General features: G+C 52.3%; 14 protein-coding genes across 14 annotated transcripts; 7 read left to right on the top strand and 7 right to left on the bottom strand.

Moving 5' to 3' along the window:
- The first annotated feature begins 5 nt into the window (after positions 1-5).
- On the top strand, positions 6-415 carry BO95DRAFT_229277 (uncharacterized protein). The gene has a single exon (XM_025581262.1). The coding sequence runs from the start codon at positions 100-102 to the stop codon at positions 325-327; it is 228 nt and encodes a 75-aa protein (XP_025439185.1). The 5' UTR covers positions 6-99; the 3' UTR covers positions 328-415.
- A 168-nt stretch (positions 416-583) lies between these two features.
- On the top strand, positions 584-2831 carry BO95DRAFT_445763 (CorA family magnesium transporter). The gene is made up of 3 exons (XM_025587218.1): positions 584-1233; positions 1297-1925; positions 1988-2831. The coding sequence occupies exons 1-3, from the start codon at positions 652-654 to the stop codon at positions 2496-2498; spliced, it is 1722 nt and encodes a 573-aa protein (XP_025439184.1). The 5' UTR covers positions 584-651; the 3' UTR covers positions 2499-2831.
- Positions 2832-2902: 71 nt separating this feature from the next.
- trm44 (tRNA (uracil) methyltransferase) lies at positions 2903-5221 on the bottom strand (the record flags this gene model as incomplete). The annotated part of the gene is made up of 2 exons (XM_025590354.1): positions 5208-5221; positions 2903-5132 (listed from the first exon to the last, which is right to left on the bottom strand). Exon 2 carries the CDS (start codon positions 4982-4984, stop codon positions 2903-2905), a length of 2082 nt encoding a protein of 693 aa, XP_025439183.1. The 5' UTR covers positions 4985-5132; positions 5208-5221.
- A 1594-nt stretch (positions 5222-6815) lies between these two features.
- BO95DRAFT_229253 (uncharacterized protein) lies at positions 6816-7532 on the bottom strand. Its single transcript, XM_025581261.1, has 2 exons — positions 7263-7532; positions 6816-7206 (listed from the first exon to the last, which is right to left on the bottom strand). The coding sequence occupies exons 1-2, from the start codon at positions 7378-7380 to the stop codon at positions 6944-6946; spliced, it is 381 nt and encodes a 126-aa protein (XP_025439182.1). The 5' UTR covers positions 7381-7532; the 3' UTR covers positions 6816-6943.
- Positions 7533-8764: 1232 nt separating this feature from the next.
- BO95DRAFT_229236 (uncharacterized protein) lies at positions 8765-9390 on the bottom strand. Its single transcript, XM_025581260.1, has one exon. The coding sequence runs from the start codon at positions 9302-9304 to the stop codon at positions 8978-8980; it is 327 nt and encodes a 108-aa protein (XP_025439181.1). The 5' UTR covers positions 9305-9390; the 3' UTR covers positions 8765-8977.
- A 521-nt stretch (positions 9391-9911) lies between these two features.
- On the top strand, positions 9912-10727 carry BO95DRAFT_229133 (uncharacterized protein). The gene has a single exon (XM_025581258.1). The coding sequence runs from the start codon at positions 10068-10070 to the stop codon at positions 10488-10490; it is 423 nt and encodes a 140-aa protein (XP_025439180.1). The 5' UTR covers positions 9912-10067; the 3' UTR covers positions 10491-10727.
- Positions 10728-12531: 1804 nt separating this feature from the next.
- On the top strand, positions 12532-15157 carry BO95DRAFT_370182 (ketopantoate reductase family protein; the record flags this gene model as incomplete). The annotated part of the gene is made up of 5 exons (XM_025582902.1): positions 12532-12565; positions 12736-12856; positions 12914-12954; positions 13031-13460; positions 13519-15157. 5 exons carry the CDS (start codon positions 12532-12534, stop codon positions 15155-15157), a joined length of 2265 nt encoding a protein of 754 aa, XP_025439179.1.
- A 1039-nt stretch (positions 15158-16196) lies between these two features.
- BO95DRAFT_516934 (DASH complex subunit HSK3 family protein) lies at positions 16197-16740 on the top strand. Its single transcript, XM_025591856.1, has one exon. The coding sequence runs from the start codon at positions 16279-16281 to the stop codon at positions 16708-16710; it is 432 nt and encodes a 143-aa protein (XP_025439178.1). The 5' UTR covers positions 16197-16278; the 3' UTR covers positions 16711-16740.
- Positions 16741-16765: 25 nt separating this feature from the next.
- BO95DRAFT_475695 (histidine phosphatase family protein) lies at positions 16766-18519 on the bottom strand. The gene is made up of 4 exons (XM_025589876.1): positions 18063-18519; positions 17596-17859; positions 17220-17432; positions 16766-17123 (listed from the first exon to the last, which is right to left on the bottom strand). The coding sequence occupies exons 1-4, from the start codon at positions 18236-18238 to the stop codon at positions 17057-17059; spliced, it is 720 nt and encodes a 239-aa protein (XP_025439177.1). The 5' UTR covers positions 18239-18519; the 3' UTR covers positions 16766-17056.
- Positions 18520-18661: 142 nt separating this feature from the next.
- On the bottom strand, positions 18662-21031 carry BO95DRAFT_516932 (ATP-dependent RNA helicase SUB2; the record flags this gene model as incomplete). The annotated part of the gene is made up of 5 exons (XM_025591855.1): positions 18662-18967; positions 19020-19277; positions 19329-19689; positions 19742-20152; positions 20785-21031. 5 exons carry the CDS (start codon positions 21029-21031, stop codon positions 18922-18924), a joined length of 1323 nt encoding a protein of 440 aa, XP_025439176.1. The 3' UTR covers positions 18662-18921.
- A 412-nt stretch (positions 21032-21443) lies between these two features.
- BO95DRAFT_229015 (ribonuclease P Rpr2/Rpp21/SNM1 subunit) lies at positions 21444-22289 on the top strand. Its single transcript, XM_025581255.1, has one exon. The coding sequence runs from the start codon at positions 21507-21509 to the stop codon at positions 22089-22091; it is 585 nt and encodes a 194-aa protein (XP_025439175.1). The 5' UTR covers positions 21444-21506; the 3' UTR covers positions 22092-22289.
- A 421-nt stretch (positions 22290-22710) lies between these two features.
- Positions 22711-23370, bottom strand: BO95DRAFT_229025 (uncharacterized protein). The gene has a single exon (XM_025581256.1). It carries the CDS (start codon positions 23279-23281, stop codon positions 22886-22888), a length of 396 nt encoding a protein of 131 aa, XP_025439174.1. The 5' UTR covers positions 23282-23370; the 3' UTR covers positions 22711-22885.
- BO95DRAFT_229031 (uncharacterized protein) lies at positions 22996-24158 on the bottom strand. The gene is made up of 3 exons (XM_025581257.1): positions 23763-24158; positions 23248-23571; positions 22996-23151 (listed from the first exon to the last, which is right to left on the bottom strand). The coding sequence occupies exons 1-2, from the start codon at positions 24036-24038 to the stop codon at positions 23341-23343; spliced, it is 507 nt and encodes a 168-aa protein (XP_025439173.1). The 5' UTR covers positions 24039-24158; the 3' UTR covers positions 22996-23151; positions 23248-23340.
- A 1536-nt stretch (positions 24159-25694) lies between these two features.
- BO95DRAFT_445754 (WW domain binding protein 11) lies at positions 25695-27029 on the top strand. The gene has a single exon (XM_025587217.1). It carries the CDS (start codon positions 26075-26077, stop codon positions 26978-26980), a length of 906 nt encoding a protein of 301 aa, XP_025439172.1. The 5' UTR covers positions 25695-26074; the 3' UTR covers positions 26981-27029.
- The last annotated feature ends 17 nt before the right edge of the window (positions 27030-27046 follow it).

Here is a 27046-nt window from a genome sequence, read left to right as displayed (position 1 = left end):
TTTTGGCCCACCATTTATTTAGTCAGGAACATTTTCCGTATTGTGACGTCATAGCACGAATGGAGCATCCAATCGGGTGGCATCCAAGTTTTCTATAGGATGCTGGGATGTATGAGTCTTCTCCTGTACAGTAAACACACCTCCCGCAGCAGTCTAACCACTCATTTATTGCACTGCTCCAGTCAGGCAGCAGGCGGGCAGGCATTTAAGGATTTCCTCATGCAAAGTTTATATCAGTACCGGCAACAAAAGTGGAGTGACATCCCAGAGAACGTTGGCAGGTCCGCCGGGGTATTGGCTCATAGATATCATTCCCCCCGGAAGTAGTCATGAATGCAGAGAAGACAAACCGCAACAAAGAGATCAGTGTAAGAGACTTAGAAGGCATGAATCACGGGACCCATCGTTCACCAATTAATTGTCGGCTGTCATGGTTCCTTGCAGGCGTCGAGGAAAAACGAAGAGGACTGGAATCTTTATCTGAGATGTGGAATGGATAAGGAGCCGGATCATCATAGGCCCGGAGGCGCGCAACAACTTGGGCCGCGGGAAAAAGATAGTCAAATCCATCTCCGCCGGTCAGAAACTACCCAAGGATGAGTGGCGGTTGTCTTTGTGGTTCTTGATGAAGTCGTCGCACGCGCCTCAGAAATGCCGTCCCCGTCGTCTCTGAAATCTTCAGCCCCGTCGGCGTCTCTTCTCCGGTTTCTGCGCTCTCAGTCCGAGTCACTTTTTTTCACCGCCAACCCAACAGCCTGCGGCCAGACTCGCCCGCCGCCTCGTTTGCCTTCACTGCGAACCTTCACCAATAACTGCAATCGGGTCGAATTGCCACCATCGCAAGAACCGCTCCAGGCAAGTCTGCTACCGCTACCGAGTTTCCCAGCTCGAGGCCGTGGTGGTGCACGATGTCGAGCCTCATTTACTCCACCTCTCGCAACGCCAGCATTTCACGTTCCTAATGCACAACCATCGCGCGCCGTCTCCACCAAAGACCGGCCTCTCTTCCGCAGGCTTCTTGATTGGAGACGAAGCAAGGCTGCGGAAAGCAACAAGTATGCGTGCAGCCCGCCCACATTGATCGGTGACGGCACGGAGCCGGGCTTCACACTTGGGCGCGGATTGGCGGCCAAGGCTTCCAATGAGCCGCGACTGCGATGCACGGAGTTTGATAGCAACGGAAACGTCACCCTGGTGAACGGGGAGTTCAAGAAGAGTGAGCTGATTGCCAAGGTGAGTGACATGCATGCGACATTGTGATGAGGGGCATGAAATCGCATTAACAGCCGCGCCCAGTATGGCCTTCTCCCACGGGATTTGCGCAAAATCGACTCATCAACCCTGCCGCACATTCTGGTCCGGCCCAGCGCGATTCTCATCAATCTTCTCCACCTCCGCGTTCTGATCAAGGCCGATCGTGTGCTTGTGTTTGACGCCTACGGCTCAACCGACTCCTACATGCAGTCTCTGTTCGTTTATGATCTGGAGGGCAAGCTGCGGCAAAGACAGGGACAAAGCGCGGGCGCTTTACCTTACGAGTTCCGGGCGCTCGAAGCTGTGTTGATCAGTGTCACAAGTGGTTTGGAGGAGGAGTTTAACGGCGTCAGAGAACCTGTCGTGCGCGTTCTGCGGGCCCTGGAAGAGGACATCGATCGGGAGAAGCTGCGGCACCTGCTGATTTACTCGAAGAAGCTGGGTACTTTCGAGCAGAAGGCCCGACTTGTACGTGATGCTATCGATGATCTGCTGGAAGCGGACGACGACTTGGCGGCGATGTACCTCACTGAGCGTCAAAAGAACATCGAGCGTGAGGAGGATGATCACCAAGAAGTCGAAATGCTACTGGAATCATATCATAAAGTCTGCGATGAAATTGTCCAGGCTAGCGGCAACTTGGTAACAGGGATCCGCAACACGGAAGAAGTGTGAGTATTACTTGCTTCCAAAGTTTTGCTGTGGATAAATAGCTAATTGTCTCCGTGTATAGTGTCAAGGCTATTCTGGACGCCAACCGCAACTCCCTCATGCTTCTCGACTTGAAATTCAGCATCGGCACACTCGGACTCGCGACTGGAACCCTCTTCTCTGCACTATACGGAATGAACTTGAAGAACTTCATCGAAGAATCGGATCTGGGTTTCGGCGCGGTCTCTGTGACCTGCTTCGCTATCACACTGGTCGTCTGTGTGTATGGGCTGGCCAAGCTGCGTAAGCTCCAGCGTGTTAGGATGTGGGGTGAAGACGGCGCAGGCGGCTCGCCTATGGTGCATCTACCAACGAGAGGTGGGGCAATTGGCCATCGGCCAAACTGGCGAGCTGATTCCATTGATCCGGTTTGGGGTAGTCTGCCTGGGGAAGCCCGCTCGGAGAGACTGAAGCGCATCAGGGACAGTTCCGTTGCAGCAGCTGTCAAGTCCGCCGCGGCGCAGCGCGCATCCTCGGCGCCGACCGCCAATCCCTCTTCGAAGGCAGAAGCTCGCGAGCCCAAGGAGGCATAAGCATTCTATGCGTATGGCTCGCCATTGTTGTCTCTTATGATAGCCGTGATCCGGTGCCAATTCAGCAATGGTGATATCGACGATAGTAGATGTGTGATTTGTCGGTGAAGGCAAGTAAATTCAAATGATATCTCTTCGCTCATTCTGTATAGAAAATGCATGGTCGGAGTTCTTCCAGTGGTGTTTTTCTCATTCGGACTATTCGGGCAATTCTTTTTGATTCTTTTCACTCACTGTATGCGGACTCCCTTCTCAGTCATTTATTTCTTGCCAAGCCGAGCTCAGCATCGACGTCTATAGAATCTTAGAAACTTTTTATAGAATAGGCCCGCTCTATTGCATCATCTTTTCTCACAATTGAATCCTCGTATGAGGACGCTCTTCTGTTTCTCGAGCACTCCCTGTCAATGCCCGCCACCACGCTGCTTCCCCATCCCCGGACCCCTGTTGATCCCTCTCGCTCTCTCTATCCAGATCTTCGCCGCGGCTTCCACGCCTCCCTCTCGAGCACATTCCCGCTGCACAGCAGCCATGACCTTTGCCACAACCTCTTCAGCATCAGCATCAGCATCAGCATCAGCATCTCCCACCACTTGCGCCTTCTGCGCCTCGTTCTTCGTCAACTCCTCCCCTCCCCCCTTCCACCTTAGCATCGTCCCCCTCCTGCCCCCAACCACAGCCATATTCCTCGTACTAGGGATCCGCAACAACGTCTTCTCAACCTCATACCCCACCTCCTCAGCCACCGCCATCGTCTTCGCCGTCAGCGACCCATACATACTCTTCAGGAACCCGGCCTCCGACGCCTGCGCATCCTGCCGCTCCTTCCGCAGGGCCTTCAAGTCCCCGGAGTCGGGCTGCTGCTGCTGCTCCTCCTGTTCCTTATTTTTAGCTGCAGTGGATGCACCCCTCGGCGGCGGATACCGGTACTTCGCGCCGGACAAGGCATGCGAGCAGCAGGGGATGGCGACGAACGGGGACGGGTTGCGGAGACACAGCAGCGCGGCCATCAGGGGCGTCCAGACGGTCAGTTCGTCGGCGTGGTTGGAGATGATGAAGGTGTTGGTGGGGAAGTGGCCGGTGTGCGTTGGGACGGTGAGGTTGAAGGGGTTGGGGTTGGAGACAGGGTTGGAGCTGGAGACAGGGTTGGGGTTGGAACTACGAGACGGTTCGCCAACACCGACACCGACACCGACTGCATCGCTGAAAGGCGCAGGGATGTAGATCTCCTCTTTCAGACGGGATTGGATCCGCTCCGGGAAGATCGCCCACGTCTTGCGGCGGCGGGCGTCGAAGCCCCAGCCTTCGTAGCCTTCCTGTAGCAGGATGTAGACGAGGACGCCGTTGCCGCAGGCTACGTCTACGAAGCCGGGGAATTTTGGAGTGGTGGTGGTGGTGGTGCCGATAGCACCCCCGTGGCTGCGCTCATCACTCGGGACGACGCCGTACATGCTGCGCCAGAGCTCGATGAGGAAGGCGGCGATGGATAGGTCTTCGAAGACGTGCTTCGAGGGCTCCGTGGTTTCCACCCATCTCTGGCACAGGTCGCTGGCGTATTTGGCCTTGAGGCGCGTGTAGGTGTCCTGGACGAGGTGTTGCGGGAGGATGTTGTCTTTAAGGGGGTTTTTGTTGGCGCCTAGTAGGTGTTTTTGGTTGGTGGAGGTGGAGGAGGGCGATGATGATGTGGTGGGTAGGCGGGTGGTCCGGGCAAGACGGATTTGCGTGTTGAGGAGGGCTTGTAGAGTGCGTTCCAGGCGGTTGGTGATGGGGAGGTTGCGGAAGAGGAGCGTGTGTAAGGTTAGGGTTCCTGGGCCTGGGTTTGAGCCTGAGGTTGGGTCTTGGGAGGGATGCTCTGGGGTGGTGGTGTTATAGTCGTATAGATAGGCTAGAGAGCGCAGGGTCGGGTGGTAGTAGGGGATGTCCTCCTCCTTGGTGATGTGAGGTGTATAGATCACCAGAGAGCGTCTGCAGCCCCCTTCAGTTCCAGCCGTCGTCTCCGCCTCGTAGAAGTGACAGGTTTGGTCCAGGGTCCGGTCCAGCTTAGGGTTCCGGGGTACTAAGCGTCGGACGATGGTCCTTGTCAGGGTGAAGCCGGGGACATCGCGCGCGGGGGTGGGCTCGACCTCGACCTCGTCCTCTGTGCCATCGAGAATCTCAGTGGATGCGAGGGCCTCCGCATTGGCATTGCCAGTGAGCGCGAAGGACTGCGCCTTCTCCCGCGGAGTGCGCATTATCCCCTCGCTGTCGAAGAGGATATCGGCCCGGAACAGGTGGCTGGAGTTGACGTTGGGGTTGGCCAGCAGGTACAGGGTCAGATCCTGCATCACCTCGGGCACAAACAACAGACCATGTTCGGTGAGATCTCGAGAAGTCGTCCAGTCTTCTGTCTCGCTGTGCAGGATGGGTGATGGCTCTAGGGTCTCTGCTAGCGGCTTCCCCGAGAGCTGAGCTGGGTCTCGGGGTGGCTTGCGCGAGGTTCGAGTCATTGTTGCTCCTCGCCTGCTGCCGTATACACAAGGCTGGTCGCGAGAGACAAGCTTGTTCTTGTGATGCTTTGGGTTAATCAAGATCTCTCTACCGCTTGTGTATTCTCCTGCTATCAGATAGATGGGTTTCCATCAAATGTGGAGAATTCTGCGTTGAATACTGATTAGTCATCTGTGTATTCGCACAGAGGCCTGGGGAACTTGAATTCTACATAGTACATACTTGTAAAGAATGGCTGGGACCTGAGACTAAGCCAAGATATGCCTATATCACGATCACAATTTCTTGTCGGCTCAAGCCCCTCCGTCGGGTTCTATCAGATATTGCCCCTCGTAGACACTGCATAAAGAAATGTGACTCGCTTAGTAAGACGATGCATAACTACTAGCTCAGTAGTTAATCGATCCAACCTCACTTGATCATCCTCATACAGCACTTTCTCCCATCTGCGCACGTTACAGAATTGGGACACAACAGTCAAGTCGAATTGACGAGCTGCTTTCGAAGCTGACTTGGTGGCTTCGCATATATGCATGCATGATGTCGGTACGTGCTATACAAACTCAACTGGACTGGCCGAGTGGAATGTCATGCAGTGCAAATCAGCCCGAGTTAATCCTTAACCGCCAGGAATACGAGGCATCCATCGTTCGGCATTCCTTGTTGCATCTCTCCCGCTGAGTCAGCCGAGCATCTGCTGGTTGCATCCATGATCCGACGGGCTCCACCCACAATCCGGGATCGAGCATGTCAACTCCTTCTAGACCTCTTCACTTTGATTGATTCTCATTTGCTCTCATGGATACCCCCCCCCCATCAACGCATTCGGCAAGATCATCGCCCACATCTTGTTTGTTCAAATTTGACCCCTGAACACGGCATAGTTAACTATCTTCACCTCAGATGACTAATTTGCAGTTTGCTTTCTGCTTTAGCATGTGCCACGCGATGCGATGATGTTTTTTTACTGTTGTGTCATGATCGCCAGCGTCCCGACGAGAACAAACAACTTTCATCAGCCAAGAGACTCGAAAAAACGAACCAACTGATGAAGAATTGAGCTCTGTCACAGAGCAATGTGGTCAAAGCCCTCCCGAGCAAAGACTCCTCCCGCGACCCCGGCAGAGAGAGAGCTTCGCAGTCGATCTTCGTGTGCGTACTCGTGTCTTGCGGGGTTTGCGACACAATCATGACGTCTGCACGTTCGAGCTAGTCTAAACTCGAAAATTGACGCGGTAGTTAGAATGCTAGTAATTTACTAGCAGACTGCGTATCACGCCACAATTGTCAATCCTATCTACTCAGTGGTTGGCCTGCATCCGCTTCTATCTGCCTCTTCCCTTATCTTCTCCCATCGTTGTGCCTTTAGATGCGGCGCGGGCAATAGCCGCTAAATATACATTGATTCCGGCGAGTGAGTTCATCAATGCCGTGGAAGATCCGCGAGCCGTACTCGCAGCCATCAAAATTCTCTACTTCAAGGCCCCTCTTCAAAGTACTCGGTACCCTTGTCCAACCATGGCACTAGAGGTAACATGACAGGTCAAACGCGGGACTTCGCGGGTGCGATTTTATGTCTGTACTGTACCAGCGCATCACCCGACTGCTTTTCTAGTTCTTATCCCAATTTCACGGGGAAAGCGTATGGCAACGATGTATCGTGTGAAACCCTACAGCTACACCAGAGTAACAATAGCAGCTGACGTCCAGCATACAAAGCCACCAGTGGAGAGCAAGCTCAGCACAAGAGACAGCCATCCCGGACTAATTTTGTATATCTCCCCCGAAGGCCGAATAAGCATGAGTGATAGATACTAGGCAACGCTTTGCGGTTGCGGCTACAAATCGGATCGGCGCAGCCATTCAAACTTCAAAGCTCTGGCGCGGGTTCCGCATTGGGGATGGGCCCCAATCTTCTGCATGGATGTGTTCGTCGTCTTCTGTAACGAGCTGAGCTCTTAGTCTGCAGGTGCTATGATCTGGTTGGGGTTGAGCCCAGACCACAACCTCTCCTGGTTGGGCCGTTCATTGCACATTGGACCGGCCTTGGCTCTTTTTCTCTCTCTATCGCGGGGCGGGCTCGGATATGCCGTGGTTCGACTGTTTTCAGTTGGGTTTTGAATGTGATGGCCATGGGCATGGGCCCTGGTTTCCCATGTGTTGTACGTGGTCCAGCCTGGATGAGAAGGGGTCCGTCGCGAAATGTCATACATACTGGGAAGTAATCAGCTTCACAGAAAGTGGATTGTTGACTGATTTATTGGTTATTTCAGTTATACAGTAGGATGCTCTTGCTAACGCACGGTCTACCGAACCATACGCAACAGGCTTCCAGGCGTCCAGACACTATCGGGATAGTCACTGCATACAGCGCATGCGCTAGCATAGTCTGCATGTAGGCAGCACTTCTCGGATTTGAGCAGCTATTGCGGTTCAAATCTCGCTCTAGTAAATCGGGTTCAAGCACAGGTCGTTCAATTGAGTTTGTTGTACCCGATGTTGATGGCTATGTGTGGTATTTTCGTAGTCGAACATTACCTTGGGTTCGATCGAGCTGGGTCCCGGGGATTGCAACCAAAATGCGCAATGGAATACATCACCTTCTAGAATAATTCGCCACGCCCGTGGTTCGAGACCGGAAGGGGAAAGTCAACAACACCCATGATGATGTGTTGGCACTTGCGGCCCACCAGCAATGATCACGATCTCAGGGACCGGAGATTAAGAATGCAAAAGAGAATCTTGGGATGATTTTGTACGGCCGAATGCAATTCAAGGAGAGTCTGCCAATGAGAGACGAAAGGTTCCTCTTCCTGCAACCGTCTAACCATTCTGGCATTCAACTTACAGTGCAAGTAACGGAGAGTGAGGCACCCGTCGGCAGGAATCCTTCGTATGCTGACAGATGCACAGTTTGGTAGGTTACTTAAGCATAGCGATGGCCGGGAGAGGAATCTTGGCATCTCATCCGACCACCATCTCTTGTGTCCCTTTTTCCTAACTCCGTAGGTTTTGGCCAAAGCAAGTTGCCTGCTTGAAAAAGAAGAAACTGAAGGGGGGAGGGGGGGGGGGAAAGAGATTTCCTTGTTCCAGTAAGATTTGATAAGTACCAGACCCACTACAATCGAGGCAGTACCATAGATAGAAACACGCCGCTAACTTGTGGTAATCGAACAATGTGATTTGTTCTAGCTCTCGACGAGCCCCGGCTAGCAGGAGCTAGATTCACGCTAAGAAAGATGCCTTGGTTTCCGTCGACGCTGCGGGTTCCACTTCAAGGAAGTTAGTTGACTACAAGTACGGAATACTAGACTCCCTTTCCCCTCTTTGCCTTCAAGGCTCGGAGACTCATGCACTCTGGCGCATTTCACACATGCCAGGTCTAATGCAGCGCATTGCTATCGATCATTTATCTCTCTTCCGTAAGTAATGGCATGGCGGGGTTGACAACGATGCGAAAAGGATGGATGGATAGTACCCCGTAATTGCCATAATTCAGTACTTAGTGCGCCATGGTCATTCAAATGATTGACGGAACATAAGGCGTGTCTAATGATGTACAGCATGTAATAACTAACTAATCAGACCTAGGTAACTTACTGCATTCCTTTCTTTTTGCGCCCTCAATCACCCCTCCTCAATGGTTTGAATTCGATGTTGAACAAGAACAAGCCACCATCACGTTCATTATGTTATGCGTATCTGGGTTGTTTTATGAATGCAACCGGCGGACGGAGTTAACCGGCAAGTTAATACACTTTAGAAAAGTCAATCTGAGACCATAACTCTATCAATCCATACTTTCTCCTACACGGTTTCATGTCAATGATCAAAAGCCAGTGGCGAAGTTCCCCATTGTACTGTGTTAATCAGGTGCAACACGCAGCATTGCTGGTCGCGGAGACAGCCGTTCGATGGCATTCCCCCAAATTGTTCTGCAAACAGAAAAGGTCCTACGGATCCGGGCTCGGTATGGGACTTTTTGTCGATCCCTACTGCGGGAAGATTCTGTGGCATGCCGGCTTCGACAAACACCGCCGCCCCCTTCCCGGTTGTTCCAGCGGCGAAATTCCCCTGAGAGAGTATGAGGTAAATATCCATTCAGAAAAAAAAAACAAATACTTGCTAGTATCGCCGGAGTGATGGGGATGGATTATATGGTATTGCTGGAGAAATGAATTCTTTGTGAGATGAGCTGCAAGCCGAGAGATCTTGAGGGTCGGAATTGGTCTTTCGCACTCTCTCTTTCTGTCCATATACACTGGGAATGAGTGTCGAAGCTTCTCGTCGAGAGATTTAAGCATGGAGGGTCGGTCCATCTCGTACCACTTCTCAGTTGAGCTTGGATAATCGGCAGCACCCAGGGTCTGGTCTGGAAGTACCGTCACCTATTTTAGGATGGTCGACGATCTCTAATGAAGGTGGTTGCTTGCTTTGAGCATTGACTGGTCTTGGGTAGCTACACCTGATTGCCTAGATCTTCAGCTTCCCTCAGCTACGGACATACAGTAGGTAGTAGTCACAGTTTATTTTAGGGGTCTTTTGGGAAGTATAGTTGGGTGCTTTTATGCAATGCATGCATGCATCGTGATGGTTGAACCCCCCCCCCCCCCCCACCATCCCAATCATCCATCCATCCAACCATCCACCCCTCATACAGGCTGCGAAATCAACGGAGGAAGGAAGATCGAGGATCCAGCTGGATATATATTGATCCTCAATCCTCCCTGTTTTACCTTGGTTTCTAGCTTGTTACCAGAACCGGGTTAGTGGCGCAAAGAGCCTGAAAATAAAACTCAGAACCGCCCACTTCCTGCGACCGCAACGGAGGCACACCCGCTTTTCCCATTCGTAGTTTTCGCAGTTCTGGTGCAATGGCGCACCTTTGGCTGTTCCAAGTCTATCGTTGGAGGGACCCGCAGCCGATGCCAGCCTAGCCAGTACGTACCCTCACTCTACCGAAGAGCCTTAGTAGTCTAGTCATCATAAACTGGCCAATCTCCCTGTCGCCGATTGCAGCGGGCGAATCCCGGGCCTGACCTCGACCACCACCGGCGATGTGGGTTTCAGGCAGGGTGGATTATGAATGACGGGAGGATGTGCTGTGCTGCTGCTGCTGCTGCTGGCTGCTGCACTGGTTTCGATGACCGCTTGGTCGCATCATGGTTGGCCCCAAACCCACCATTGAGGAGGTCCCAGGGTGGATGTGGATTGTCGTGTCTCATCAAAATAAGATTGTTAAATCACTTAAAAAAGAATTATGTACGATCTTATTCTCTCAAACAACCAAACAATGGCATAATCAGGATATTTCGACGGGCAGTGCGTTTGAATCGAACCCCGTTGTTTCCGCCTCCTCTTCCCCCCCCCTTTGCCCTCGTTCCTCAACAGCCCCCGCTCTTCCGTCGTCATCGTCATCGTCGTCGCTCGTCCTCGTCGTCGCTGTCGTCGGCGGCGCGCGGTCATACGTGGATCTGTCCGCAACTTAGTAGCGGTGGACACTAATTGCTGTGGGTGAAGGATAATTCCATGGATGGAACGCCTGGTGGGGGAATTGACTCGTCCCTGGTTCACATTCAGGGGTAAAAAAGAATGATATCGAGATGGAGAGAAATGGATTGATGACTACGCTTATCAGAGATATCATGGGGGCTGGCCTGCTTTCGTCGCCGGGGGGTAGGAGGAGGAAACAATGTCGCCTGACTACTACTAACTACTCTTAGCACCCCAGTCTATCGAGTGGTTTTATTGCATATCCCAAGTACCAGACTTAGCCAAAATACAAACGAATAATGAACATGTCCAACTATTTAGCAGTAGGATAACAGGCCGGAGAGCGCAAGAGGTACTGAAGAAGCGAACCGAACATACAAAAACCGGTTTGTTGATTGGGAACGATAGGACGGAAGTAAGCCTGTAGCGTGGACAATATTCTGAACGGGTTAGTTCGTACAAGTCTGGATGAAGAATAACTAACTACTACTCATCATTTATCAGCATCTCCTGTGTGAATGTTCCCAGTGGCCTAAAGATGATGGGTTTCTGTTGGACTGCCATACAAGTGAGTTTCCAGTCAATGGTTATCAATAGATGAGCACTCAGTCCCTTTGACCCCCCGAGCAATTTGAACAATCGTCTTTCATTGAATGTTGTGGTGATTGACATACGGCAGATCATGGCTTGTTTACTCCATGCCTGCAGGTAACTATCATAGCAGGCGTAGCATATGAGCATAGTTAGTGTCAGTAACTCAGCAACAAAGGCAGTGCTCCGGAGTTCACTAAGTAGTATTCTTAGCATGCGGCCAATTTCAGGACATCAGTGTTATTGTCTGCCTCTTTCTCTCTCTCTCTCTCTCTGGGGGGTCCTCATCACGCCTTGTCATCCTTTCCCATCCCCGGAGGCAGACATTCTTTCTTACTCAGTCACACACACCTGGTAAGTTAACTACTTACACACACCCTTCTCTCGCCATTTGATTGTCGCTTGCAGCTCTTTTGTTTCCGTCTTTCTCCTTTCCCCTCCTTACTCTCTCCGTCGACAGTCAATCTTTTCTTTCTTTCCTGCCTCCGTTTCCGGATCGAGCCCTGGCGGGGGATCCACGACGACCGTTAGAGGTTTATGGGTGAACAAGCAAACCAGGTAAGAGAAGAGAAAAAAAAGTAAACCAAAAAAGTTAAAAAAAATTATTATTATTATTATTATTATTATTATTACAGTGGAGGGGGAAAAAGATACGTACGGCTCCATCAGCTCTCCCATTTGGGCTGTCCATCCGCCCAAAGCTGACTGAACTGAACTGAATCGAGCTCCCGGTTCATCTTTGCTGGTGTTGGTTGCTGATGCTGATTGCTGGTGCTTTGCTGGTGCTGGTGCTGCTACTGCTGCTACTGCTGCTACTGCTGCTACTGCTGCTACTGCGAACACAGCCAAACCATCCAATCCACACCTTATCCCCATCCCCAATAATTCCTATTCCCATTCCGAATCTCTTCTTTTCTCCTTCAACCTCTCTGATTGCTGCTATCTTCTTCCCCTTTCACTAACTATCCTTCCTTCTTTCTCCTCACCCACCCTCCCTCTCTCTCTCTCCTCCCTCACCCCTCTCTTTCTCTCGCTCTCTCTCTCTCTCTCTCTCTTTTCCTCTCGTTCCGCCAAAATTGTTTTTTTAACTCTCCCTCACGCTCCCTCCCTCCCTCTCCCTCGATACGATCATCACCACCTCCTTTCGTTTGTCTTGGTTGGAATCCTTTACTTTTTCTGTGTTGATTTTCGCGAAATTTTCCTTCTGTGATTCCCCTTACTTTCACTATCTTACACTTGGCGCCTATCGCGTGTGTCCAGCATTCGAATCGAATCGATAATCCTAGTTTCGGCGATCGCGCTGCGTTCCTTCGTTCGGTGGCAGCCTACGTCAATCGCGCATCCCAGCCGTGATCTTTGGCGACTTTGGTCCGACTCGCAGTTAGGCGATAACCCACGGTTCCCTTTTTTTTCCACCATCTCGGCTGGTGGGAACGCTTCTTTCCAATTTTGATCGGTCACCATGGCTCCTCCACCGCGCCTGCGCGTTTTGTCAGGTTAGTCTCTCAGTCTTCGCCGGTATCAGATTCAGCCAGGACGGACGGGATCCCTCCGTCTTGTGCTCTGGATCAGCCTCACGCTGCCACCCCCTTCAATGATTTCTCTTCTCCAACTGCTTCGATCGCCAATCTCAATATGGGTCGTCGTCTAACACGAGTCTGTGTAGTCGGCAGCAACGCTATCTCAGCTTTTCTTTCCTGGAGGCTCCAGGCGTCCACCTCCTGCGACGTAACGCTAGTCTGGAAATCGGGGTTTGAGGCGGTTTCGCAATACGGAGTGTCTTTCAAGTTTGTCTCTCTGGCTATACTACACAACGCAGAAGGCATCTAACAATTGACAAATAGGTCGAAAGCATTCGGCAATGAGAGATTCAAACCTCGTCACGGTATGTTATCTTTTCTTTTTCGTGTCTGATTACCGCAAGCGGTTGTGCTGGTCAGCTGACATCGGCCATTCTACAGTGGTACGTTCACCGGAAGAGGCGGCATCACGAGAGAATGCATATGACTATGTTATTCTTTGCGTGAAGGCCTTGCCCGATGTCTACGACCTGGCAGCAGTCATTGAATCCGTGGTTACCCCTCAACATACCTGCATTCTGCTCAATACCACCAACACCCTTGGCGTCGAATCACACCTTGAACAACGATTCCCCACGAATGTGGTCCTCTCGCTCGTTTCTGGTGTGGAGATCTCGCAGATAGGGCCCAGCGAGTTTGAGCATTTGAACTCGTCGAATATCTGGGTCGGGGCTACCAACAACAATTCGACCCTTCCATCGGCTATGCAATCCGACATGGCGGCCGCCTTGGCGATGACCTTGAGCTCCGGTCAAGTGGACTGCAAAGTGTCGAACAACATCAGACAAGAGCAATTCGAGCGTATCATAGGGTGAATATTCCGAGTTATCCTTCCTTCGAGTCTATGACACTAATCAGCCACCATCCAGGCCTATTGCGTTTTACCCAACAAGTGTCATGTTTGACAACGGAAACGTAACAGAACTCCTGCAGAAGGTCGGAGTACGGCAATTGGTTACCGATGTGATTGACGAGCTCATTGGTTTGGCCAAAGCGCATGGCTGCTCTTTCCCAAGCGACTTTCCTCAGAAGACAATGGATGCGATGGCCGCGTCTCAGCCTCCCAACACTATGTATCAGGATTTCCAGGCTCGTCGTCCTATGGAGATCGAGACGTACCTCGGATCCCCAATCAAGCTGGCAACAGAACTCAATATCCGCCTGCCCCGAATCGAAACCATCTACGCTATTTTGCACCACGTTAATACCACTAATCTAAGCAAACCTCGCGAATCGCCTACCCCGTCTGTCCAAGCTCCGCCCCCCCAACCCACCCGGATGTCCTCAGCTCCCCCACCGAGGAATGGTCCTCCCATGCGCCCGCCTCCTGGAAGGTCAAGCTCTGCAATGATGATGCCCCCTCCTAGACGTGGACCACTCATGCCCGGAATGTCACGACCCCCAAGCACACAACCTCCGCCTCCTTCTGCCAGAATGCCTCCTCGTGAGCCGTCTCTGGAGGGGCTGGAGGAATTCAGCCACCTAGTTGTCTATGATGACGCTGGTGAAGCTGGGCCTCCTCCCCGGAACCCTAACGGTTATCCCGACGTCCCTCCTGGTCCTGCCCACTCGCAGTCGACTGCTGACCTGTCCTTGAGAGAACGAGAGTTGGCTTTGCGGCAGCGCGAGTTGCAGCTTCGGGAACAAGAAATGAGCATGAGGCGGGGACCGCCCCGCAGGAATGCCCCCTCTAGGGCCACTTTCGATGAGGAAGACGAGGATGATTATTTCGATCCCATGGATACCAGTCTGGTCCCAAACATCGACCCGGACAATGTGGATATGCTGAGCATCACGTCGCGAAGAGCCAAGAAATTTCCGAGTGCCAGCCAAATACGCAAGAACCCTGAGCTTCTGTCCAACGGCGGCGGCGGCGGCGGTCGGTCGGGTACATTCAGCCGCTACTTTGGGGGAGGAAGAAAACGTGCCAGTGACCGCATCATGCAGGAAATTCCGGGACTCCATGATTCCCTCTTGGATAACCCCATGATGGCTTACTCGTCAAACCGATACGGCGCTGTTGATAGAAACCAGATGGCTGCAGGTTCACGTACCAACTCCATGACCACGAGTCGCATGGGCGACTATCCCCCGCACCCCTACCCACACAGTAGGAGAAACAGCCATTCGCCGGCGACTCCTTACGGTGGTCCGCCTGGTCCTCGCATGGGCCGTCCGGCCACTGCTCAGGATCAACACTTTGGCCCTCCTCATGGGCCCCCGAACGGCGGTCATCCGTCTCCTCCGGGACACATGCGGGCACCTGTTCCCAGGTATCCCCCAGGCCATGGTAATGCGGTAGGCCCGCAACAAGTTGAGCAACAAATTGGGGTGAGCAATTCGTATCCCACCAAGGGCACCCCAAAGGATAGAAGTCTGACTGGAAGTGCGAGCGCCAGCGCGGGGAGTGGTGATAGCGGCGCCAGTGCGAACCTCGATTCCGAGAATTCAGCCCACAGCAGCCAGATCAGCCTCGGCGCGCAGCAAGCTGCGGCGCCTGTCCGTTGAAAGCCAAGAAACCGTTTCCCCTCCAGCCCTCCCCTCGCCGGCAGCTGAGCACGTTGAACCCTGTTGACTGTGCGCATGCTTGCCGTGTCCACTATACTTCCTCTTTCTCCGCCTGTACTGGATTGCCGTGAAGGGGAATTCATCCAGGTTGCTTTTTGCCTCTTATAAAGGATATACTTTTAATGAGAAGCTCGGCACCAAAAATAAAGAGGATTGAACCGCATCCTGTGTCGTCCTCCGGTTCTGTTCAATTGTTCACATATATGCAACGGACTTAAGGTTCTTCCTGAATTTCTCCTTTGGTTGAGCGGGCGCTGTTGCGCACGTGTTGCTTGTGGGGGTGACCATCTCTTTCACCCACATCTCTTGCCTCAATCACCTCCGCAGCAATTCCTGATTCCCATGCTGACGGGCCTCCGCTCGAGCGATAAATACGTTTTTCTTTTTTTTACTTTTCGCAGCTATACCACGGACGTTCATTCTCCAGTACTGATCATACATTCTGCTTCTGCATGACAAATTGTTGTACACTATGCGAGTCGGCGCATGATTTTGTCGAGTTCATACATGTGGTTCCGTCGTCTTCTTGATTTTATTATCTCTGCCTGATTCTTTTCCTTATCTCATCCAAGTCAGTCTGACATGCATGCCCTCCTTTGCATTTCCTAAACATTGTCTTTTTTAATGTTCCTATGCAGCCCTGCCGTTTTATTTCATCGTGGTCTGGTTTCTGGCGCATAAAAAGAGCAGGGGGTCCATCATTTATTCGGGTGATTGCTGTGTTTGATTTGGCTGGGTTCATGTTCATGCAGAGTAATAGTGAAAGCCACCAGGCCGTCAGATGGCACGGCAACTGTTCATTTGATTAGAAAGAACCATGTCCTCAACAATGAACCAACTTCGATCGGAACAATTTATTGCAATGGTAGTCGGTGTAAGGTGTAAAGCTTTCGGGGGGATCTTCGCAGTGACGCTTGCACGTGATCCGAACCGTAGATGTCAACAAACGGCGAGCCCTCAACCTCAACCACAACTAAACCACGGACCCGATCTCCTCGCCAGCTACCGCCTTTGCCAACACACGAGTTTCAATTTATATCGAGCGAAAAACGTAGACAGCCATGCCTCCTTCCCACCAATACACCCACAGCCAAAGCCACTCCCATCACATGCCCCGCCATTCCATCCTTCCCTCCTCGGCGGCTCCTTCCATGGGCTACGGCGGCGGCGGCAGCGGCAGCAGCAGCAGCAGCAGCACTACCAGCATGTCCATGGCCAAAACCCGGCAGTACGCCAACCTGCACGCGCAGCTGGCGCAGCTGAACAGCCACCTCCGCGACACGGAGAACCTGGTGCGCATGACGGCCGTCCAGGCGGAGGACATGCGCTTCCTGGGGGGATATGTCGGGGCCCTGTTTATGGGGTCGGCGAAGGTGTTGGGTGAGGAGGGGATTATCAAGACTGAAGGTGGTGGTTCTGGCTCTGGCTCTGGTTCTGCTGATGCTGCTGGGGCTGGTTCTGCTGGGGCTGGGGGCGAGAGTGACAGTGAATGAGGAGTTTAGGACTTTGGTAGAGAAAGAGAGAGGGAGGGAGGGAGGGGGTAATGCTTTGGGTTATTCTTCGGGGACCATCAATGTGGGTTTTTTTTTTCTCTCTTGGGATCTATGGCTCAATCTATTTATTGGATATGTTGCTAACGGCTATTTATGTTGGAGGTTGATCCTATTGCTCTCTTTGATCGTCAATGGGGACGCTTCATTCCCCGTTGTCACCATCACCATCACCACCCATCGCCACTGCCAGTACAACGCTATCTGGCGGTCTACCAACTTTCCATCATACGCTACTTCCTACCGTGTCTGGTTCGAGGAAAGCAGGATTCGAAAATAAGGATGGAAATCAGGAGTCGACCACGAACCCTCCACCCAGGATGATTGCGGGCTCATCGATGCTGTGGTGCTCGTAACTGTTGTTTTTTTTTCGGGGGAGGTTAGTTCGACTGCACTTGACACAGAGCAAGAGGGACGAGAAGCAGGGGAAAAGCTGGGGCAAGAAGACCTACCTCAACGTGCCCACACCACCAGCCTCCAAAATCAACGCCGTCTCCGTCAACGGCTTGCCCGTCCACCGCATCGCAAACGCCCGCAGGATATGTCCATGCGCCACGATCAGGACATCCCCCTTGGCGGACTCGGACTCGAAACACGGGCCGTGGTATTTGGCGCGGATCTCGGCGATGAGGGCGTCGAGCCGCTTGATCACGTCTTCGGGAGATCTGGGTTCATCGCGCTCTTGTTAGCAGACACACACACACACATACACACAGGATAATCCTTCAGCAACTCAGCATGGCCACCAATAGGAACCCCCCAATCCAATCTTTCTTTCTTTCTTTCTTTTTTGTTTTCCACTAAGGCACAAGCGGGGACAGAACATACTCTCCCCCGGGACACCCATCGCGCCAAATATCCCAGCTCCCTTCCCCGTTCCGCGCCCGCACCTCCCGGATCTGCTGGCTCGTCAACCCCTCGTAGTCGCCGTAGTCCCACTCGCGCACCGCCTCCGTCACCTCCACCCGCGCCTCCGTGCGAATCGGCTCCTCCGCCTCGGGCTTGCGCGCCGCCGTCCACGGCAGCCGCTCCTTGCACCCGATCTCGAGCAGTTCGAGCGTCCGTTGCGCGCGGGCTCGCGGCGAGACGTATCTATTCACCCCACCTCGCCCACGGGGGTTCCGTGTTAGTCTTGTCTTTCATGACTTTGTGTGTGTGGGTGTGGGTATACTCGCTGCGCAACGCACAGTATCGTGGAGGTTTGGAATCCGGATGTCCCGGAAACAAACAGCGACAACAACAACACAACACTTCTGCGTGCACGGCTGGAGAAACTGGGAAGGGGGAAAACATACACATGGACGACCTTCCGCGGCGCGATCAATCGGTCATTCCCCACCAGGGCCTTGCCGGTGGCTTTGATGCGTTTCTCCCCGTTCGCGGTGAGGGGCAGGTCGGTGGTGCCCGTGTGGCGGCCGTTGAGGGACCATTCGGTCTCGCCGTGGCGGATGATGAAGCACCGGGGGCTCATGGTTTCGAATTGAGGGGAGAGGGGATTTGAGTGAAAGAGGGGGAGAGAGAGAGAGAGAGAGAGAGAGAGAGTGTGTGTGTGTGTGTATGGAAAAAAGGCAAGTCAGATGAGGAAAGGCACGGAATATAATCAATCACTTCAAACTCACTCTCGTGTTCTCTGCAATTCAAGTGGGGGGAGTACCATGAGCAGGAGGGGCCGTTTCCTCGTGTTGCGTCATTATTTCCATGAATCACAGGGGCAGGCGGGCGGCTTATCGATAACTCACTCGCCCAAGGTCAATTACCTTTTTTTTACCTTAAAGGAGCACTGGCGGAGATTCTTCTTGCTTATCAGAAATAGGCTTCCGAGTTGTTGCGTCGATGTTACGTTATTGAACGACTCATAAGACGCGCCGATCTCCTGATCTACGTGCTGGAACTTCCCACTCAAACATACATTGATGATACAGCTGTCATGCTAAAAGGCACTGGTATCCGGTAGTTGCTTGCTTATGACTCAGTATGCTTTTCTGCCTAGATGTCTCTGGTGTTTCCCGGCATAATCCAACCAGTGCCTCGCCGAAGAGCGAGGAAAATGTAACCGAACCATCACGCCAAAAGGAAATAATAAAAACTAACGACGAGATATAAAGGAAATAGCTTGATCGTATTCAACGGCCCGTGGCTTCAACCACCACTGGTCTAAGCCATGTAGGTGCTGGAGTCAACACCGCCCTCGGGGTATTCGCTAAAAGTCCTTGTTAGTCTATATTGCAAGGATAGATGGATTAAGAACTTACGGAAGGGCAACTTCGAAGCGCTTCTCAATGTCCTTGAGAACCTTCTCGTCGTCCTCAGTGCTGACAAAGGAGATGGACAGACCCTTCGTACCGAAACGACCAGCACGACCGACACGGTGGAGATAGGAGTCGGCATCACCGGGCAAATCGTAGTTGATAGCGAGGTTGATACGCTCAATATCGATACCACGACCGAAAACGTCAGTCGCAACACAGATACGCTTGTTGAACTCCTTGAACTCTTTGTAGCGTTTGATACTACAGAATGTTAGTAACCTTCCCCCTGATCTCCTGCTGAGGCGGACTTACCGCTCCTCCTGGCTCACTCCGGAGTGAACTGCGATACTGGGGAAGTTGCACTCGCGCAACAGCTTGTCGAGCTCTTGAGCACGGAGCGTGCTCTTGACGAAGATAATAACCTGGTTGAACTCCAAGCTATCCAAAAGGTCGTTCAGCTTACGGTTCTTCTCCGCCTCGCTGAGCTTGATGTAGTATTGCTGAAGACCGTGAAGGGTGAGCTTGGTGTCATCGTCGACGTAGACCTCGAGAGGGTTGCGCATGAACTTCTTGCAGACGGGCCGGATCTCCTGAGAGAGGGTGGCACTGAACATCATAACCTGCTTATCGGCGGGGGTAGCACGGAAGATCTCCTGGACATCACGGCGCATGTCTATGACGTATGATTAGCATGCATATGGATCACAGGATGAAACAGAACTCACCAATCTGGTCAAGCATCTTGTCACACTCGTCAAGAACGAAAGCCTTGACATTGCGCAGAGACAGCTTCTTGTCGCGGACCAAAGCGTTCAGACGACCGGGAGTACCGACGACAATGTTGGGGTAAGACTCCTTGTTCGCCAGAACCTCGAGATCCTTCTGGATGGGAGTACCACCGTAGAAGACGGCGGTGCGGACGTCGGGAAGGTACTTGCTGAAACGAGCATACTCGTTCTTGATCTGGTAAGCCAACTCACGGGTGTGGCACATAACGAGGATCGAGCACTCTCCCGGAACAGGCTCCAGCTGGTGCAATGTGGTGAGGACGAAGACTGCAGTCTTACCGAGACCAGACTTGGCCTGGCACAGAACATCGACGTTCAAGATGGCGGTGGGAATGCAAACTTGCTGGACTGTGATAGGCGAGACCGTATGTTAGACTTGTACTCGATGTATGAGACTTGAAATGAAAGTAAAGCAATCCGTGTCGCAAGTCCGTCCATCCCCGAGGTATCGAGATAAAGGATGACACGTTAATCTGACAACCCAGCACAAAACACGACAAAAAAGAGTCTCGAGGGAGCAATGAATCGATGATTCCAATCACCAGCGATACAGACTCCAATTCCAAGAGCTCTCTGCAGGCGGCAAGAGGACGAGTATCATGTGAAAACAGTGAAGAAGCGATGCGGCTCCTTTCAACACATCCACTCGAATAGTAATATCAAGTGGTCACAGGCGAGATAAGGTCCCGAGAATCTTGCTGAACACGGTCTTGCCGTAATTTGCCAAGCAAAGGAGAGCAACAAGCAGAAACCTAGATTGCTCTCTACTCTTGCAAGCAGGGTTGGGCTCGTCTTTTTCATGACCCGAAACACGCATCATCCTCATGCCGCCCACAAGCTCGAACGAAATATGTATGCCCGGAAGCGACTATGGAACTCTTTTCCTTCCCGCGGAGATGGACGGACGGACGGACGTTGAAACTTGGAGCAATGGAGGGAGGTTTTGGTTTTTTGGGAAAGAATACGTATGATGGACTAACCCTCCGATGGATGTTCGAAACCGCAGTCGGTGATGGCACGCAGAAGCTCTTCCTTCAGCAGGAAGTCACGGAAACCGGTCGAGTGGATACCGACATAGCTGCCCTTCTTGTCGGAGCGGCCGCCAGAAACAGTCAGATCGCCCTTCTTGGCCTCTCCATTGGCGGCGGGAGCAGCGGTGGTCGCGGCCGCGTCGGTGGTGGGAAGCTCCTCGTCGGAGTAGTCGATGAGATCCTCCTCGTGAGACATGTTGATGGTTTGTGGAAAGATAAAAGGTGATCTAGATGGGGAAAACTCTGTCTGTTGGAGCGCGTTGCTTTACCAAGGCAGAGAAGCCTAAGTCCGATGTGGTCGTAAAAGCGGGGTTGAACCGGTGGAAATAGGTAGATCTATGTTCTGAGTAGTACGTGAGATGCCCTCGCTGATGCTGTGAGATAGATTGAGGGTGATGGCAGGTTGGTTGGCGCGAAGGAAGGCGATGGAGATGGAGGGAAGGACATTCGCCGCGCGAAGGGATGGAGCGGCTGAGCCTAGACAGCTCGATCACGTGAAAAAGTCAATTAGTCATGGTTGGTCCGGGGCCCGGCGACCGCTTTCGGTTAGCTTATCATGGATCCATAGTGAAGGAAAGCTTCCTCAACCACTATTATTCTCTCCACATCCTCCAGTACGACTGTTGTCAACACAATCATTGAAAAAGTCTGGTCCCCGGCCAATCATCGCAATGGTAAAAGGGAAGTCCAAAGGCAAGAAAGATTCTGCAGGAGGTGTCAACAGCCATATACGCGCGCGCATTGACTATCTATACAAAGCGGCTACTTTCCTGCAAGCCCAGTCCAGCGCTCGTCATGTCGGTGACTCCACAGATGAGACAGAAGACCAGAAGCCAAGTGTCTCGACACGTATAGTGCCACTCATTTCTCCCTCTGAAGATTCTGCGAGCGAGACCACGACCCTGGATGGGCAGAACGCGGCGACGGGCCAGCTACCTCAGCTTTCTCGGAACTACCTGTCGCAAATGCGCGGCGTATCTCTGAAAACGCAACTTCGCCTACCGGTTGACATGAAGAGATCTTTCTGCAAGCGATGTGATACGCTTCTACTTCCTGGAGTAACTTGTACGCGCGAAAAGAGGAATCCCAGCCGCAGCCGCAGAAAGCCATGGGCTGAACTCTTGGTCATTCGTTGCTCTACTTGCGGGACAGAGAAGCGTTTCCCTCAAACAGAGAAGCGCAGCAAGAAGCTGACTGATCGTCGGCAAGAACAAGGGCAAGAGAAGCAAGACAATCAGAACAGTGCAGGCTCTTAAAGATACTACCCACGCTACAAGGATTTTCATCGAAGCCGTTGTCTCGTATTGCTTCCAATCAGCATATGATCGTTGAAAGATCTTGCAGGATAGCCCTTAAGAGCTATGGCAGGACGTCGTCGGTTTTAAGCCAGGCTCAATCCTCGGGATCTCGCCGAATCTTTCGCCGTGAGCCGTCATGCCTGCTGTATCGGTACAACTGGCATACATTGAGTCATACACATTGAGCAGAGTTTCTTTGCTTGGCTCTAACAGAAGTGCTCCGGCCAACACGACATGAAGGGATTTGCAAATAACACCATTACCTGCAATCGTCCCTCACAGCACCGGCTTTCTCGGGTCTTGCAAGTCGCAGTGCTAATCATCTGCCGGGTTCATTCTGACCGAGGCATTAAAATTACATGTGCCTATATTTCACCGACACCAGTGGAAAAGGTCCATTGATGTAGGGTGCCACCGCACCGTGAGTTCCAGAGCTAAAAGCGAAGACAATATGAAAATCAAAAGACGTCATGTAAAATAAATATAAATGCATACCGGGGAATCGCATCATGATGGAACAGACAGCCGGGTCATCAGATTCGTGGATTGGGAGGCGTGAATCATAAATCAGGAGACAAGCTCCAGTGGTAGCCAAGTAAAAAGTAGAGTTCATATGCCAATAACGCCATGCTTGTTCCTGTCAAGCTCGATCATCTCGAATTCAAAATCGCCGCGTGGCGAACATCCAAATCTCTAGTCAATAGTCCTCTCCGAATACATAACCAAAAGAGAAACTAATTCCTCCCATAGACTCATGGTTCAACCATGATTGGAATCAAAGTAAGCATATAGAACGCTGTGCTAGTTGTGCAGAGTTGTAAAGTCATGTCATTGAGTCCGTGAGGACAATATCGATTTATGGTTTGCAGTTTTTTGTGGCGATGCGCGAGGGTGGGCGCTAAAAAGTTTAAATGTCGATGTCTCCGGGCTTTCGTTTGAGTTTTCTCAGGTTTGAGAGGCTTCTTGGCAAGATTGCCCCGGAGGTTTGCAGTGGATTGAACGATTTCTCTCGTGGCTACTGAAGCGCAAAGGATTAGAGGAGTGAGCATGGTGGGAAAAGGACTGTCCCTCGGCCGTATGAAAAGGAAATAGAGTAGATGAAGGGGATGACGACAAATTGGTGCCATAGGCGAAAAGCGGCGTTTCATAGACCGAGATGTAGAAGAAGATGGTACTATTTGAAGCGAATAGGGTAGATTGGCGTGTCTCAATGCCTCCGACGGGCAGCTTGGTCCAGGCGTTGGTCAAGACCTTCTATGCGGCCACGGTATGCTTTCACAATTTCTCTTATGTGACCGATCTTGGCAAGCTCGGTTTCCAGCTCATCTATGGAGGCCAGAATGGAACGTGTGCGGGCGATTTCAGCATCGGCATTGCGTACAACATTTCCAGCACGATCGTAGCTGTTCTGAATTGATAGCTGCATTTGTTCCTCGAGCTATTGCAAATTAGCAACCGAGATGTTTGAGAGCTATTAGGATATATGCGCGCATGTGTGGTACGTAACGTCTTCCACCAGCTGCAGATTGTATTCAGGCGGCAGGAAAGCGAGTGCAAACTGGTCATCCGAGGGGAAGGAGAGATACTCAAACATGCATGATTGCACGTTGTAGGGGTTGTCAAACATACATAGTCAATGCGACTCCGAATTTGTTGCTGTAAGGCATCCAGCTGCTGCGAAAGCGCTCGTAAACTCAAAGGGTCCAGAAGCAAACGACCCTGACTGCTGGCGGCACTGGCGGCGCGCGAACTGGAATTGCTGGTGCGTCCGGTCCCCCTGCCTCTGGAAATGCCATTGGCGCCATGGCTGCCTTGAAGTGCAATTTGTTGTTGCTGTCTTAGGATCTGGATCTCGGAGGAGGTAAGGCCAAGCGAAGTGTCGGGAATCGATGCTGATACGGACATTTGGTCCCGGCAGAGACATGCTCCTACCGCGACAATGTTTTAGGAAGCGCCAGTTGATCTCGTAGTGTGAATGTAGAACGGACCGCAGTTCATGATGAGAACCGGAGTAGGTAAGGGAAAAGACCACGAAGGAGCGTAGTGGCTGAAGCTTAGAGAACGGTGCGGCTGCGAAACGAGGTAGTGGGTAGGCGCGGCGAGGGAAATCACCTGCTGGGTAGAGGGAATTTGGCCGAGAGCAGGTCAATGGTGGTGAAGTATGCCTCTGCCCCAGGGCGGCCTAATTGCTCCTTGAGCGTCCTACGGTGTCATTGGAGGCCACCGAAGGGAGCTGGGTAGGGGAAGAGATCAGCCTACTAATTTGTAGGCGGCAAAGAAAAAGGAACGAAGAATAGCGGCCCTCGTGAGTCGGTCGGGGGGTTACACTGGGAGGAGACCGACGGCGAACTGGGTCTGATCTCCACGAAGTCAAGGCTAACGCAAGTTCCTTCAAGGGAAGGGGAACGGGATTAGCCCCAAGTGACCAATTTGTGTAGGGCGACAGAAGGGAAGAGGATGATGAAGAGTGTCGGTGATCGTGGTGGTCGCCGGCGTCCAGGCAGAGTAAGGAGGGGTGAGGGGAGAGCGCGACAGAACGGATGGCAGCAACCAACATGCACGCAAATTGTTACAATCAATGCGTATAAAGAAGGAGACAAGGCCAGGCTTGATGCTTCAAAAAGGTCGATCGAGTGGCTATCCTTGCCTTCATTCAGGTTCCGTTCTTCAGGAGAGGACCGTGTGATTAAGGCTGAAAACAGGATGCGATCCGGCCGCCGGTGGTGTAACCGTCTAGGAGTATAGGAACGACAGCTGCTTGTTAGCAGACTTGGGGGAGTACGAGAAGAGAGAGTTCTGGGACGACACAACAATTTACAACGGTAAGATTCTTTTTCGGTTAGGAGACAGAAGCTCTGGATCTAGCCAGAGTCGTCCTCCCTTGGTAGGAAACGAAGCAGTCAAGCAAAACTTGGAATGCGATTGCGAAGGCTGCTCATTCATTATTGTGAGGATGAGAGATGAAGCCCGCCCGCCGCTCCGGAGGCTTCCCAATTGGGCAACCGTCATGTCGCCCGCCCGCAATTTCCATCGGTTCGTTCCTTCAACCTTGAACGCTCCTCTACTCCGTACTCCGTACTTCTACTTCTCTAGCTTCCTACTTCTTCATAATCATCTTTTGCTGTCACCGTCTGCTGCTCTTCTGCATGCAATCCAATTTCCATTAATTTCTCTCCCACCTCAATCTCTAGCCGCCTCGAATCCGTTCACCTACCGACCCTGATCTGCCGTTCAACCCTCTCTCTCACCAACCAAGGCGCCCAGATTGCCGCACCCTGCGCTTCTCCAGCCGCCATCAACCTCACTACCTTGCGACCTCCCTTCAAATCAAACGGGTCATCTTCAACCCACTCGCTTACTCAATCTAAATTCAACAGCCATCGCACGCTGCCCAACCTGTGAGGCTAGAACGGTGCGCCCGCGCGACGTTCATTGGTCTTAGCCAAGATTCCGCAGCTACATCTGCGGCTTCGCGAATCCGCTACTCCCGTGGTTAGGCTTGCTCATGCAGCCTTTTTTTTTGTCATCAGCCTGTGAGCAATCTTCAATCCCCCCCCCCCTCTTTTTTCTATGCCATTCTGGGCTGCTGCAGGAAGCTATTGCTCTTTCCCTTCTGGCCACGCACATTCCGGAGTTCGTCATACATACACACATATGCATACGTTCTCTTATGCTCCCCCGGCCCAGCCCGCGCCTTTCCCCCCTCTACTGTCAGCGCAGGATTATCGGCGACCTGTATCGTTGTAACAATGGCTAATTGATCATGTATCCTGCTCAATAGACTGAGCGAATCCGAGTTCACCCCACGTCTAGCCAGCTGCACACAGACTCAAGCCCCCCCCCAAACTCGAGACTTGAGTTCAAGTCGAGTCAGTGCCTGCATACTATCAGCGGAACTCAGGCCCATCCTCGCAGATCTAATATTCAGAAAAAAATATACAATGCCGAAAGATAAAGAGCGCACCATGAACCCTGCCGCGGCGCAGCGGAAACTAGATAAGCAGAAGAGCCTCAAGAAGGGCAAGGCCGAAGCGTTGGCCCGCCGGAATGAGAAACTAGCCCGTCGCAACCCGGAGCGCATCCAGCGCCAGATTGATGAGATCAAGTCCATAGAGGCATCGGGACAAAAGCTGCGGCCACGTGATCAACAGTTGCTCGAAGCCCTCGAACGAGATCATCGCGCGGTGCTCAAGGCTCGAGAAGCACTGGGAGATAAGGCTCCCAAATTCGCGAGCTTCGGGTCTAGAAGCGGCGGAGACCGAGACGGTGACGATGGAGGCGTTTTAGGGAAGCGCAGGAGGGATGGTGGTGGTGGTAGTGGCGGCGGCGGGCGCTTTGGACGGCATGATCGGGATAGTGAGAGTAGCGACGAGACAGATGAGGAGGTGCGAAGGATACCCATGCCTCGGGATACACCCCCGCCGATTCCGCGCCAGTTCCAGAGAAGACCAGGCGGCGACCAGGCCCAGGGTACACGAGGACCACATGCTCTTCCTGCAAAACCCCCCGTTGTCGAAGCTAAGGCAGTCTATGAGGCTAAGCCGCAGATCCGAGACCTGCGACAGGAGGCCATCAACAAATTCATTCCCGCTGCCGTCAGAGCTAAGCAGGATTCTATACGAGGGCAGGGTAAACTCTTGGAGCCGGAAGAGATGGACCGGCTAGAGCAAGCAGGTTACAAGGCAGAAATGGGCCAAGCAGGGGTAGCAGAGGCAGCAGAGGCCGTAGGTCAACCAGAAACGACAGACGACGATGCCCAAAGGCGAATGTTAGAAGAGGAGGAAAGGAGGTTCAACCAGGAGCTTCGATCAGTTCAAATCGAAGAAGTTGAAGATGAGGAGGCATAGATCCTAATGAATCAAGATTAATGAATATCCAGGACAATTATTTCGGGGCCAAAGGGGATTAACTAT

This window comes from Aspergillus brunneoviolaceus (assembly GCF_003184695.1).
Source record: "Aspergillus brunneoviolaceus CBS 621.78 unplaced genomic scaffold BO95scaffold_62, whole genome shotgun sequence".
Lineage (NCBI taxonomy): Eukaryota > Fungi > Ascomycota > Eurotiomycetes > Eurotiales > Aspergillaceae > Aspergillus > Aspergillus brunneoviolaceus.
The sequence above is the reverse complement of the archived record's forward strand: the minus strand, read 5'-3'. Positions and strand labels throughout refer to the sequence as shown.